We start from the raw sequence: 13,212 nt of genomic DNA, 5'->3' as shown, positions 1-13,212 counted from the left end.
GTACAAGCTACGTATGAACGAAGCAGAAACACAGCGAAACATCTCGATACGAACGTTGTATGTGTGTGCGTATATGTATGCTTGCGTTCAAAAGGCAGAGAAAGACAGTAGAAACTGTGAAAAAAAAACAACAAATACATTGAAAATTCTTGGTGCGGTTGTTGTGTGTACGTGAAGAGTTTTATAAAAAAAAAAACATTTATTCTGTGTTTCTGTGGTTCGCTTTTTAGTGACTTCATCACAACACACAGGTCTGAGTCTGAATTAAATACAAATATATTATATATGATACGCGCGACGTAGCGAGACACATACGAATTCGAAAAGTGCATTTCGACAAAAGTTTAATCACATTGCCCAGCCCAGCATACAACGCGTACCGTGAATCGAATCGAAACAACAGACAAAAAAAAAATAGAAAGGAGTGCAGTTACTAAATCAAATTCATGCTGTGTAACACGGAATAGACATCGAATTGCGAAAAAAAAAAGTTTGTTGGCCAAAGTATTTCGAGTGAATCAACAAGCGGGTACGACTCATTAAATATTTTAGCAAATCGACTTTGGATTTTTGATTAGTTTGACTTTTTTTCCGTCATCGACTCGTTCTCTTTCTTCTTTTTCAAATTGATGCGTAACTCTCGGTCTAAATCGACTAACATCGCGTCCAGTGTTGTTTCATATCAATTGGTTGTCGGTGTATTTGTGAGTGTGTGGTCTTTTTTAGAAAACGGATTTTTATTTTTGCGCCGTCAGCAAATGAAATACGATGTGATTTCGTACTTTGATAAATTCAATACGACAATGCATTCAATTTTTTTTTTTTTTTAAACCGTATTGTGAGTTTGGGTGCGTTTTTCTGTTGTTTTTTTTTCCTCTTCTTTCGTTAATATACGTACGTCCACGGAACGACCAACATAAAAATAATTGGATGAGTGTATCGCGTATCTCGCATATGTCGGTGCCATTCCATATAACCACACGTATTTTGATTAGTTTCATTTCATCATCGCGCCCCGTTTAGTGTGTGTATGGGCTAGTTGTTGTTGTTGTTGCGTTTTCTTCTTTTTTGTTCTGTTCGTCTTTCTCTTATTATTTCGTTTTCGGTGTCACATGAATGGAATTTTTGCTTCTTCCTCTATGTGTGTATACAGCATACCAATGTGAATATCCAAAATGGCTGACTGCAGTTCATTCTTTTAATATATGTACCCACAACGTCAAGTTACAATTGTGTTTTTTTTTTAATTTGGTCGTTCATTTGTTTGGTCGGTCACTCTTTTTTTCAATTTTTATTCCTTTCAGACCAATAAACTCAATTAAATTGTGAGATTGTTTGGTGTATAAATTATATATACTTGATTCGGTGTGGCATATGAAATTTAAGACAAAAATCACACGCAACAAATGAAAATAATCATCAGTTTGCAGATTAGGGTTTTTGGGGCTGAGTTCTGAGAACACGAACAAAATATCATACACTCCATTAGGTATCGACAGGCGAAAACCGCAAATGTGAGTGTTAGCCATTGGAAAGTGAAGCGATAACGTTACACATCATGTGAAGATACGGAATGAACAAAAACAAAAAATACACACACCAATTGATGAGGAAGTCGACTGTGAGAACGAAAATATGGACATTAATTTTCCAGTTGCGCACGAAGCGTTCAAATGTTGTTGTTTTTTTCTCGTCATAAATATCTAATGTAATTGCTTGTTTGAGAAATTTTAAATCGATTCGTTGTTTTTCCAACGCTTCGGATTCATTTGGCCGTTTTGCCTTTACACACAATTTACATACACGATTCCATAATGTTGCCCACGGAAAAATAGCTAATAAATTTGACATTTAGTTTGTACTTGTTCGTGTTTTGCTATCGGCTCCAGACAAAAATAAAACAACAACGAGAAATCGACTTGAAAAAGCGACGAAATAAAATAATGCGAAAAACAAATTGGATAAGAATTTTATATGTAATCGTGACTCAATCGACGCTGAAATAGTCTGTCACTTGTATTTTTCGTCGTAATTTTCTGTAAAATAGTTTGCAATTTTGTGTGTCGGCCTGCTCAAAGTTACACACGCACACACACACACACACACACATCAACGTAGCCAGTCGTTGGTTGTTCGATATAATTTTTTCATGTTTTATTTTTTCACACGCATTCTATGTCCGATTCTCTGCTTCACCTATGATTCTAATAGCAAAATGTACAGCTAAATATCGGAACAACTATTAAAATTCCGTTCGGAAAACCAGTTCGTGTTCGAAGTGCAAATTCCTTTTATCGATTACAGCATATACATAATTCTCCGTTTGTTTTTGTTTTTCCTGCATTCAAAGTCGGTTTCTATTCTATGTATACACTGTGACTATTGAGACATTTCGATTGATTGTTTCTCAATAGATGTAGGCTAATAAGATTGCTTTGGTTGAGATGCATGTAATAATTGTATTTGATTTCTCTTCTTTTTTTTCTTTCTTTTTCTTTCTTTTCTTTGTGAATCTATTTCCATTTCGATAGAATTGAATTGAATCATTGGCGGTCCAGCAGCGATCTGATCACCAAACAGCGCTAATCACCTGAAACACATAGTGAGTGTGAGTGTGTGCATGCGATAGACAGAGACGATAGAAACGGAGTCAAAGCAAAGAAGAAAATAATATGCAAACGATAAAGTGTGTTGTCGTCGGCGATGGAGCCGTGGGTAAGACGTGCTTGCTTATCTCGTATACAACAAACAAATTCCCGTCCGAATATGTGCCCACGGTGTTCGACAATTATGCGGTGACGGTTATGATCGGTGGCGAACCATATACACTAGGTCTATTCGATACGGCCGGTCAAGAAGATTACGATCGCTTGCGACCACTTTCATATCCACAAACCGATGTATTCTTAGTCTGTTTTTCGGTTGTTAGTCCCAGTTCATTTGAAAATGTCAAGGAAAAGGTAGGGCATGCGATGCACAATCGCAGCATTCGCTTTGTTTTCTTCGTAATGATTACTATAAATCTAATGGGAATATTGTTTGATTTTCATTAAGTGGGTGCCTGAGATTACACATCATTGTCAGAAGACGCCATTCTTGTTGGTTGGCACACAAATCGATTTACGTGATGAGAACACAACTCTAGAAAAGCTGGCGAAGAACAAACAGAAGCCAATTACAATGGAACAAGGGGAAAAATTAGCTAAGGAGTTGAAAGCTGTTAAATTCGTCGAGTGTTCGGCATTGACACAGGTGAGTTTTGGCTCCAAATTTCTCACAGAATTAGTTACCAAACCTGCTTGGAATAAGTCAACAATGTAACCATTTTTCCTCTCGACTCTTTCGGATTGCAGAAAGGATTGAAGAACGTATTCGATGAGGCCATTTTGGCAGCACTGGAACCGCCAGAATTACCAAAGAAGCGAAGATGCAAGTTCCTGTAAACACCCTCACATCCAATTTGTCTGCCTATGCACGTTCTGTCCCTTTCTTTTCACACAACGTTGCTCACTTTTGTCAGAAGAAACAACAACAATTCCCAACATATTAGAGACACGCTGACCAATCAATTTTGATTCGGCAAATTCAATAATTTCCTCCGCCAAAAAAATCGAACGCATCAAAATACAATTTCAAGCGATTTTTCTTGTGTGAAACAAACGAGCGGAAAATGAATGAATTGTATACAACAATAACATAACAAAACAAAACAAAAAACACAATTATTATTTTGCTAAATTATAAATATAAGTGATCTTAGTTCTATCATTGTGTAAAGTGCAACAAGAAGGACAAACAACAAAGGCTGCGTGCTAAAGAGGAACATATCATTTTCTTTGGACAACGGTGAAAAGCATTAGTTTCAGCATGAAACAAGTTAGAATATTCTTTAATTGTTTTGAATCGCAGCTATAATAACGGCTTTGTCCAATACTGTGTGGCCATTTAATGTTGAAAGTAGTGTTTTTTTCCAAGATATTTGTCTAAAAAAAGTCACATGTTCTCTTTAAAAGCGCACCTCTTTAAGTATTTATCGAATCAAAAAAAGAAATTGCATTATGAAGAAAAAAAACAACAACAACAATAACAAATCCTCAAACAGAACCAAAAACAACACCTGTTCACTTCTTTTTCTTCTCCAAAACATATTTGTACTATTCAAAAATTTGTATGCGGCTTTTTGTGTGTTTTTCTAGCGCATTTAATCTGTGCTCTTTTTGTTTTATTTTTCACTTCTTTTATGTGTATTTTTCAAAATTTAAATTAAGCAAAACACATTTTGGAGATCATTTATCGAACAGAAAGAGTTAAAATGTGTATGAGAAACACTGAAATATAGAACAAATGAATTAATTTTTTTTTAATGAAATTCCCATTTCATGAGCAAAAAGAAAAACACAAAAAAAGAGTTGAATAAAATAAGAAAATAATTACAAAAAAAATGAAGAAATCATTCAATAATTTACAAAAAAAAATTAACATTGGCAGAGAAATGAGCAAGTGTGTGTATTAGACCTTGAACCGTGTGTAAATCGTTTGCGCGGTTTTGCCGCTTCAAACGGATGGGGTTTCCTTTAATGACTAATGCACACTTCTTGGTCGACTCCAAATTAAACAATTAATTTAAATTTTAAATAAACAATTAAAGATATCATTATATTTTATTGTGAAAAGAAAGAGGTGGTTTGCATTTAGTTTGAAATTTTATTGAGGAAAACTGGGCAAAGAGAGAGAATAAGTGGAAAGACAGTGGAATAGAGCAAATGAAGCTGGAGACCTTAATAGCAATTTATAAGAAAAAGTCATAGAAAAGAAAAACGCATTCAATTGTTCTTTCGTTCTTTTCGTTTGCCTTTTATTTTAAAAATCACAATCAATAGTGGCTCAGGTGATGAAAATTGCACAAAACAAAGTGCATTTTTTTCGAAAATATACGGACAAACGACGCATTTGAAATTATTTTGCCAATTGAACACACATTCAACATAACACAACGCAAACACATTGATTCAAGTCAATAAACATTAATGGTGTAACCTTTTTGATATGTTTAACTGGTGTAATAGTGCATTGAATTTTGCCTGAAACGGATTTTGTCTTCTAAATTATTAAAGACTTGAACATGTTGTTGAAGCAATGGAGCATTTTTATAAAAAAAATAACACTTTTTCTACGGTCCACAATGAAAACAATAGCTTGGAAAAGGAATGAAAATATATTGAACTTTTAGCCGAAGAGTAGAAGGTGAGAGGAGAGATAAAGAAGAAAAATCACGAAAACTGCTTTAATCATGTTAATTAGTAGGTTACGTTCATTTGTAATTGCTCCACTGAGCACAGCAACATTTAATTTAGATAGCACAGTTAGTGTCAGCGCTTGACACTTCATTGCCACTTGTTGTAGGTGTACGAAGAATCAATTACATTTATTGATAAACACAATCATATGATGATCGTTTGACTGCACGCGATCCAAGTGATGTTGAATATAATGCACTATGCAAGCGCTGGCACCACTCTTTGATGATTCATTTTTTTTGTGGAAATTCTCAATGGATGATGATTAAAAAACACTATCATGATGCCACACAAATATGTTTTGAAAAACAACAATGCATAATAAAAGTAGTGATGAATCAATTGCAATAGTAGGCGGAGAAAAATTTCAAGAAACAAAATTTATACTAATTAAAATGCAAATTACTCGTAATTAAAAAAAAAACAGAGATCGATGAGAAATGCAAACGAAAACTATTTAATTATTAACCATTTATCATAATTTTTATATACAGAGATGGAGAAAATTAACCATTTGAGGAATATAAAAATAAAAATTTATAAATAAATGAACAAACAAAGAAACGTGTTTTCACTTACTTTACGGAGTCTATTTCAGGGCATTGGATGGCATCGGAATTAAAACGTACAATTGCTTTTAAATGCTTATGAATCATGATTTATTTTTTTAAAAATCGTATCTCTTTTTCTGTCCTTCTTCAAACATTTGTGAAAAAAATTGTTATAAAAAAATATTTATGATCGTTGGTATGATTTGACATGATCTTTTTGAATGTGTGAACCAAAGCATACATTTGAAATGGTTCAACGAATCATTGTTTCACCATTTTCGCTGAATCTTTCGCTCACCAAATACTTTTAAATAGTTTGTGTTTCTATACAAAAATCATTACAACCTCTGTGTCAAGAGTTCAAGTGTTGTTATATGTTCATATCAGCCAGCCAATTTCGGACTACATACATGTATTTTGCCTATGTTCACTGAACAATTTTTTCTTTCTTCCTTTCATTTCAAATCCAACCTAAGCTTATCGTACAGGTGTTTATCTATTCTCTAGTAAAACGTAAAAAAATATTGGTTCTAACGTTCTCTGATTCGAATCCAAATTTGATGCTCTATCTCATCTTCAATACGTCGTAACAGTTTCCATTATACCTAATACTACATTAAATGAAATAAAATCTTTTCATTTTAAAAGTAAAAAAAAATGATTGATATATACAAAAGGTAAAGAAAAAAATGTCTTTCAGGAGTTACATATTGGGCAGAATGTCGTGATTGTTTTGAATAAACAAAAGTAATAAATAAAACATTGTCTTAAACTAATAAGAAAAGGAAAATTTTGGAGGTACAAATCGATGAATTAAACTCTCGAATAAATTGTTCTAAAAAGTTTAATAGATAAACGTGCAACTCGAGCGATGATTTTAAGCAACATTCATCGAGAATATACAACATAAAATGAAACAATTACGTGCGCTCGTTTGCTTAGGTCGCTACATAAGTAATCTGTTTGATGAAATCATTTGTGAAGCCTTTTGCTGTTGCTAATTCCGTTTTAAATGAGTATTTCATTTTTTTTAATTGCATGAAAAAGAGTGAATCGCAATACAACGAAAGCGTACAATCCTCTCTCTCCATGTTTCATTGTCTAAATGATGATCTTCTGTTTCCGACTGAGTTCGTGTGCTATTTGTGATTTACCTATAAGAATGGTCGGTTGCGGCTTTTGTCATGGTAGCAATGAGGTGGTTGATAACGTTGAATGACTATTAAAATTATTATTGCTTAAATTAGCGGTAGAAATTGCATTCGGCTGCAAAACAACCGTATTCGTAGTACCATCGGCAGAACTTGTTGTTAGCAGCTGCGGTAGTTTTATTTGAACGGGCAACGTTGTATTATCTACGCCCGTGGGTACCTAATCAAAAATATATCATTTAGTTTCTTTGCCCATTATTTTCAGTGTTTAAACACTTGTTTCAAGAAAATTCAGTGGATATTTACGTGTAGGACAATATTTTGGCAGTCGCCTTGCAGCTGAAGCACCTGTTGCTGTGTCTGAAACTGTTGCAGTAAGTCATCGGCGGAGCAGTCGGTTGTCGTTAGCTCCGTTTTTATTGCACTCGTATCGATTGTGTTCGAAGTGACGGTTCCCAATGAAATCGACGTTAAATTGGCCATTGAAACATTCGCCGCTTTGTTCGTGTTTGCATTCGCATTTCCATTGGCTGCCGCTTTCTGTGCTTGAGCCTGTGCATTCAATTCTTCCTTAAGTCGCTTCGATGCATGAGACTTGGTGTGCTTGCGCAAATGATCCTTTCGATAGAAGCCTTTTCCACACTCACCGCAAATCTGGAATCAGTAAAGGAAACAAATTAGCAGATGAAATAGAACTTCATATATTAATGGTGTAGTACACACCTCAGTTTTATCGCCACTGTGAATAACAAAATGCAGGTTTAGATGTTCTTTCCTCTTGAAGCCCTTTTTGCACACGCTACATATGTGCGGTCGCTCCGGACTGTGGCCAAGTTTGTGTCGTTCCAGATGCTCTTTTCGCTTCAGACCTGCTCCGCAGATATCGCAAATGTAGCGTCGTTCTAAAGTTAAAAACGGGCATCAGTTGAATGACTCGGGTGCCACAATGCACAATCGATGACAACTTACCAATTTTATGTACAGTTAAATGCTGTTCGAGATCAGTTTTTTCCGCATAGGCCATTTGACATTCGGGGCAACAGAAGAGGATGGTACCATCGAGTGCTGTCGCTATATGCACTTGGCCTGGTTTCGGTGGCTTCGGCTTGGGCGGCTTCTTCTTATATTTTCGCTTCTTTTTCACTTTGCCGTTTGCGTCAACCTCGACTTTTGTTTCGGTCGTTTGTTCCGTTTGCTGTTGTCGTTGCTGCAAATCAGTCGATTGCAATTGTTGCGGCTGTTGTTGCTGAGATTGAACTTGTGATAATACTTGATGTGCTTGCTCTTGAATCGATTCAATCAATTTATGCTTGCTGATCTCATCGATTTCAATCAATCCCGGATCCTGCTTAATAACAATACCATCCGTTGTTATTGTATCACCTCGCTTGATCTGCATATTGTCATTGTCAAATTTTAAGTATGGTTGCAAATTGATTGAGATTCCTTGACGTGCAATGAAGTCACTTATATCATTTTGTTGTGTTGCGATTGTATTCTGCGCCCAGAATGGCTCTTGTTTGATGGTTATTGGATTCATTGCACTGTGAAAAGCAAAACCATGGGGTCATTTTATGTCATGTCAATTGAAAAATCTTCAAAAGAGAGAGAGAGAGAGGGGGAGATAAGTCGATTCAACACTTACGGATTTTCATTTTCATCCTTCACCGAATTGTTCATGTTACCGTCCGTGGTCATTTGGATGCTGGTTCCATCGGTGTTTGTTTGTTGCATATGCGGTGGCGTTTGAGCGAATAATTGTAAATCTTGCGGCTGAATGGCTGCTAATACTGTGACACCTTCGGGTAAACCGTGATTTGGAAGCATTTCACTGTCAGGCGGCATCGACACGGTGAGCACCGTGTGTTGCTGTGGAAATCCTTGAATCGGCAACGACATCGGAATATTCTGATATTTTGGTGCGGCTTGAATTTGATTCGGGTTCAACACCTGAATTTGAACGGTTTGCTGTGCATCGCCTGGTTTTTCGCCCGGCATCGTAATCGGCAGAATGAATGTTTGTGCATGTGAAATGTTTGTCGGGGCACTTTGTTGGATTTGTGTAGGAAAATTAGCGGCTGCCGCACCATCCACAGAGCGGACAAACTGCACATTTCCATCGGAGCCCGACACCAAACTCACAACTTGACCATTTGAAGTGGTCAAATTCTGTGCAAACTTTGCGGTCGTAAACTGATGCAGAGAATTGGCTGGCAAACAATTGAACTGCGTTGTGAACGGCGAAAAGTTCATCTTTTGAAACTGAAATAGCAACAATTACGAATTAGAGTGAGCTAAGAAAATATTGTGTGCAATAAGAAACTGTGGAGTGTGATTCAATGTGATGTCATGTGTCATGCATGCTGTGTGTGTTTTTGAATAACTTACATCGATTATGTTATCATTATCATCCATTTTACAGAATTCTTTGTTTATACGCGTTATCAAGGCTATTACTTGAAATCCGTAAGTGATATACAACTCATGTAATTTCCAGATTACTCACTGTTGAAGAAAAATATGATTTTTTTTCCAAATTAATTACAAAACAAAGATTTTATTTATTTCACAATTCAAGAACATATCGTTTGACCATTTTTTTTCTTCAATTTTGCGCAATGAATCACAATATTTAAATGTGCCGATCTATCAATGAAAACATGTAATGCTCAATATTTGTGACTTATTTATTTAAATCAGAAGTTGAATATTAAGTCATTTCATTATCAATAATGAAAAAATAAAAAAGTGACTAAGAAATCGATTTGACCAATTGAACGAAGAAAGATTATTCTTTGAGAATAATTTTTTATTTCAAAACTAACATTTTTCTTCCAATTCGAAATATATTTCAATCAAAGAAGCAGAGTTTCACCGACTTCACGTTATTTGAGAAAAAAACTACTATTTAGAAACACGTTTAACTGTTGTGATTCATCTTTCGAATTTAGGTCAATCTTCAGCTATTGAGTGCAAGTTCATAAAAAAAGAGAAAACGCCGAAATATTCAAGTGGAAAACTAGTTGAATTCTACTGATCTAAACCCAACAACACTCACACATACAAACAAACACGCAAAGTCACACGCACACACACAAAGAGCACGCTCAATTGGACAAATTAGATGCAGAGTGCATTTAAATGAAACAAAATGCTTAAATGCAAACGTGAAATCCAAAGTGGGAAAAGAAGGGCCTCGCGAAGCGTGCATACTGCAACGCCGAATCTAACTGTTGATCACCCAGTAAACTGTGAAACGGTTTCGTCTCATTCGCGACAACATATGTGTGTACGCATTCGGTGTGTGCCGTACACATATTGTTATTTTTGTGTCGTTCATCAAAATTCATTCGGCTACGTAATTCATAATCATTCTGTAGAACCGCAATATGCGCAACTGTTGTTTGCCTCTATTTCGATAAATCGGTACTTTTATGATGTCACGCAGTGAGTAGGTACTCGTGTGTGCAATTCGTTAGCGCACTTAAATGATGATGAATGAAATAACTATCCAAGCTGAACAACGCAACGACGCGCAATGTAAAATGGAAAGATCACATTGAATATCGGGAATTTACCGACAAAATAAAAAACAAACACACACACACACACGAATAAAAACTAAACAAGAAGCGAGTGGAGTGCCGACTTGGTTTTGATGCGTTTGAGAAACAATTGCGGAAATATTTCAAACAATGGAAAAGTGAAAAGGAAGCGAACAGTGAGAGCAAACAAACAAACAAACGAATAAACTAAAATTGACGAATGCTGGGTTCATTGCTTCATTTCTGTGAGAGTCTATCGTTTTCTCCTTAAACACATTGATATGGAAATAGATTCAACAAACATCGACTATCACAAGTGATAGCGCCAAAAACGGAATACTCATTACGCTAACAAATTGATTTTTCATGGTTTGCTTTTGTCATTTGCTTTGTGGTCGGGCCAAAAGAAAATGAGACCATTCATTGGTGTACGAAGAAAAAATTGTGAGGGCTTTTGTTGAGTTGAAATCTTCATTTACATCCCGAGTGAATTGTGTTCGTGGTTTCAATCCGTTTAGTAGTTAAAAGCGTTACATCACGAAATCTTGCTACTTTCTGTTTTTCTTCTTTGCAAATTGCAAAGATGGCAATTAAAGTGTGCGATTGTAAGGGAAAATAACGAATTTCGCATAGAATAGGAAGCGTTGAATTCGTGTGTCTCTTTCTTCTCAATTTCATGCTGTTCGTGCTACGATGGCCCAAAGCTGATTCTGAAGCGACGCGCGCACAGTGACCGTATCAACGACGAGTAACTGCAGCCAAAGAGAAAGTAGTCATACGGCTTTCTTGTAAGTCAAAATTCCAGATCATTCAATTCAACTTTCTAAGATCGGCCGTGTAGCAGCAGCAAACAGCAACCGTACATACAAAAATGAATGTGAACCTCTTGAAATTCACGCGAATCTATGGAAAACGATGACGAGGACTACGACTACGACGTTGTCGCTCTTCGAACGGAGCAATCTCTTTCATGGAAATCGAAAGCACTTCGTTTAAATACCAATTAATGTCCGTCGTAAAGGTCAATTCTTATGACTTGACTTGACTTTTTTTTTCAAGATAAAATGAGAATTGCATAGAAATGATTGAATTTCAGGAAATTTCCTCGCCTTCGAACTTCACTATGTACACTGTACAGATTTATGCTAAACATTTCCGTGCAATAAAAATACACAATTTTTTTTTATTGATTATATAAAATGAACGGACTGAAATAAATGAACAAGAAGTGAAACGCGTATTCGTGCGAGCAATACACACCGATACATACACACGGTATAACCTTAAGCACACAATCGTTCGTTTGTATAAGATACTTTTAATGGATGTTTTTTTTTCGTTGCTTTGAACATTTCATAAAATAGAAAGTGATCTTAATCTGATGTTTCGCAATGTTTTATTTATCTTACTTCAATAAGCTAACGGAAAATATATTTCAACGTGTCAACATTTGACTTTTAACGGGCATTATTTGGATTTATTTGCCCCAATTTTTGGTTCATTTATTTCGAAGATTCATTAAAACGGTTTTGTTTTTTCTTAATTTTTTTTTTCTTTGATGATTCACCAAACTTCGTAGGTTTTTATGATAATTGTTGGCTATTTTTGCTTTGGTCCATAAATTTTTCGTTTCTTTTCATTCATTTGCATTGCTTCAAATGCCCTGTTTTGAGTGAAGTTTCGTTTACAGGAAAAGTGAAAGTATGGTAACTGTGTTTATTTTCTTCTTAAGGATTGCTCATTCAATTCAAACAAATTCTTTTGCACTAAATGAAGTTCATCATATTTTTTTTCCAAGATTTTGCAAATACCACTAAACAATTCCGAATGGAATAACCCATTGAAGGTGTAAATTAAAATAGTATCAACTATAGTGATCATCTTTCATTCAATGCACCACAATAAATCGAATTCAGTTTCACATATCCAGCAACGGGCTTATATATTGTGCACACACGAAACAAGAATTAAAAAAAAAATATGTTCATTCGAAGCAATTGCACCCACTCAATCAACAATCGATCAAAACACAATTCCAACCCAAAAGCATGAAAAAAAAAAATTTCCCATTCGTAGGGTTTGTTTTCATTTTTTTTCCATTGCTTCTGTGTCTTCTCTCTTTTTGGTGAAAACGGCAAAAATCACACACCAAACCAATCCTACCTCTAGTCTGTGGTGGAACAATATATAAACTGATCGTGCCATATTACACAAATTTTATTCACTCTTCGGCCAACAAATTGAGCGCACATAACAACAACAACAGCAACAGCAACAGCAGCGCTAACAGTACCACTGTACAACTACACAACACACACACGCGACAGCTTTTGAATTGGATCGCACAAGAAAAAACAACCGTAGAGAAAAAAAGAAACGTGTACAGGTATGTGTACGCACTTCGAAGGTATGCTTTTTTTTTACAATACATATTCTCTCTGTCGAAATAACACAGCGACGATCGATGTGGGAAAAACACAGAGAGTTTCTTGCGATCATTACGACACCAGTTAACATTTCTGTGGCAATGCGCAGTTATCTTTGTGTTTGTATGTTCCATTGGTACATGTTGGACTCGTTAACGACGATCGCCAACCGAAGAAACGAACGGCCAAAGAGATCTTAAGACAAACACAAGCACAAACGCAAATGCACACATTAGGGTGGT

At 35.7% G+C, this 13,212-nt stretch overlaps 2 protein-coding genes across 11 annotated transcripts in view; one reads left to right on the top strand and one right to left on the bottom strand.

Annotated features, from left to right (window-relative positions):
• Nucleotides 1-387: 387 nt before the first annotated feature.
• On the top strand, nucleotides 388-5,861 carry LOC129576043 (cdc42 homolog). Of its 5 annotated transcripts, XM_055460603.1 has the most exons (5): nucleotides 938-1,162; nucleotides 1,305-1,514; nucleotides 2,532-2,960; nucleotides 3,055-3,252; nucleotides 3,354-5,861. In XM_055460603.1, the coding sequence occupies exons 3-5, from the start codon at nucleotides 2,673-2,675 to the stop codon at nucleotides 3,441-3,443; spliced, it is 576 nt and encodes a 191-aa protein (XP_055316578.1). In that variant the 5' UTR covers nucleotides 938-1,162; nucleotides 1,305-1,514; nucleotides 2,532-2,672; the 3' UTR covers nucleotides 3,444-5,861. The 5 variants fall into 5 exon arrangements, with proteins under 5 accessions (XP_055316849.1, XP_055316757.1, XP_055316663.1 ...); XM_055460874.1 differs by lacking the exons at nucleotides 938-1,162; nucleotides 1,305-1,514 and adding an exon at nucleotides 388-529; XM_055460782.1 differs by lacking the exons at nucleotides 938-1,162; nucleotides 1,305-1,514 and adding an exon at nucleotides 648-704.
• Nucleotides 5,862-5,932: 71 nt separating this feature from the next.
• LOC129575618 (uncharacterized) overlaps nucleotides 5,933-13,212 on the bottom strand; it is a 15,465-nt gene continuing 8,185 nt past the window's right edge. For 2 of the 6 annotated variants that reach the window (XM_055459701.1, XM_055459788.1), the window contains exons 2-7: nucleotides 9,388-9,504; nucleotides 8,645-9,261; nucleotides 7,969-8,543; nucleotides 7,723-7,901; nucleotides 7,306-7,653; nucleotides 5,933-7,219 (exon numbers count right to left, since the gene is read on the bottom strand). In XM_055459701.1, coding sequence (XP_055315676.1) covers nucleotides 7,031-7,219; nucleotides 7,306-7,653; nucleotides 7,723-7,901; nucleotides 7,969-8,543; nucleotides 8,645-9,261; nucleotides 9,388-9,414 — 1,935 coding nt within the window. In that variant the 5' untranslated portion in view covers nucleotides 9,415-9,504 and the 3' untranslated portion in view covers nucleotides 5,933-7,030. Of the gene's footprint in view, nucleotides 7,220-7,305; nucleotides 7,654-7,722; nucleotides 7,902-7,968; nucleotides 8,544-8,644; nucleotides 9,262-9,387; nucleotides 9,505-10,057; nucleotides 10,576-12,693; nucleotides 13,160-13,212 lie in introns of those variants that run through there. The other 4 variants (XM_055459881.1, XM_055459614.1, XM_055459527.1 and 1 more) reach the window with 4 other exon arrangements.

The sequence above is a fragment of the Sitodiplosis mosellana genome, unplaced genomic scaffold (genome assembly GCF_009176505.1).
Source record: "Sitodiplosis mosellana isolate CC-2019 unplaced genomic scaffold, AAFC_SMos_1.0 Smas_scaffold_1, whole genome shotgun sequence".
NCBI lineage: Eukaryota > Metazoa > Arthropoda > Insecta > Diptera > Cecidomyiidae > Sitodiplosis > Sitodiplosis mosellana.
Note: the sequence above shows the minus strand (reverse complement) of the source record. Positions and strands in the feature narration are given on the sequence as shown.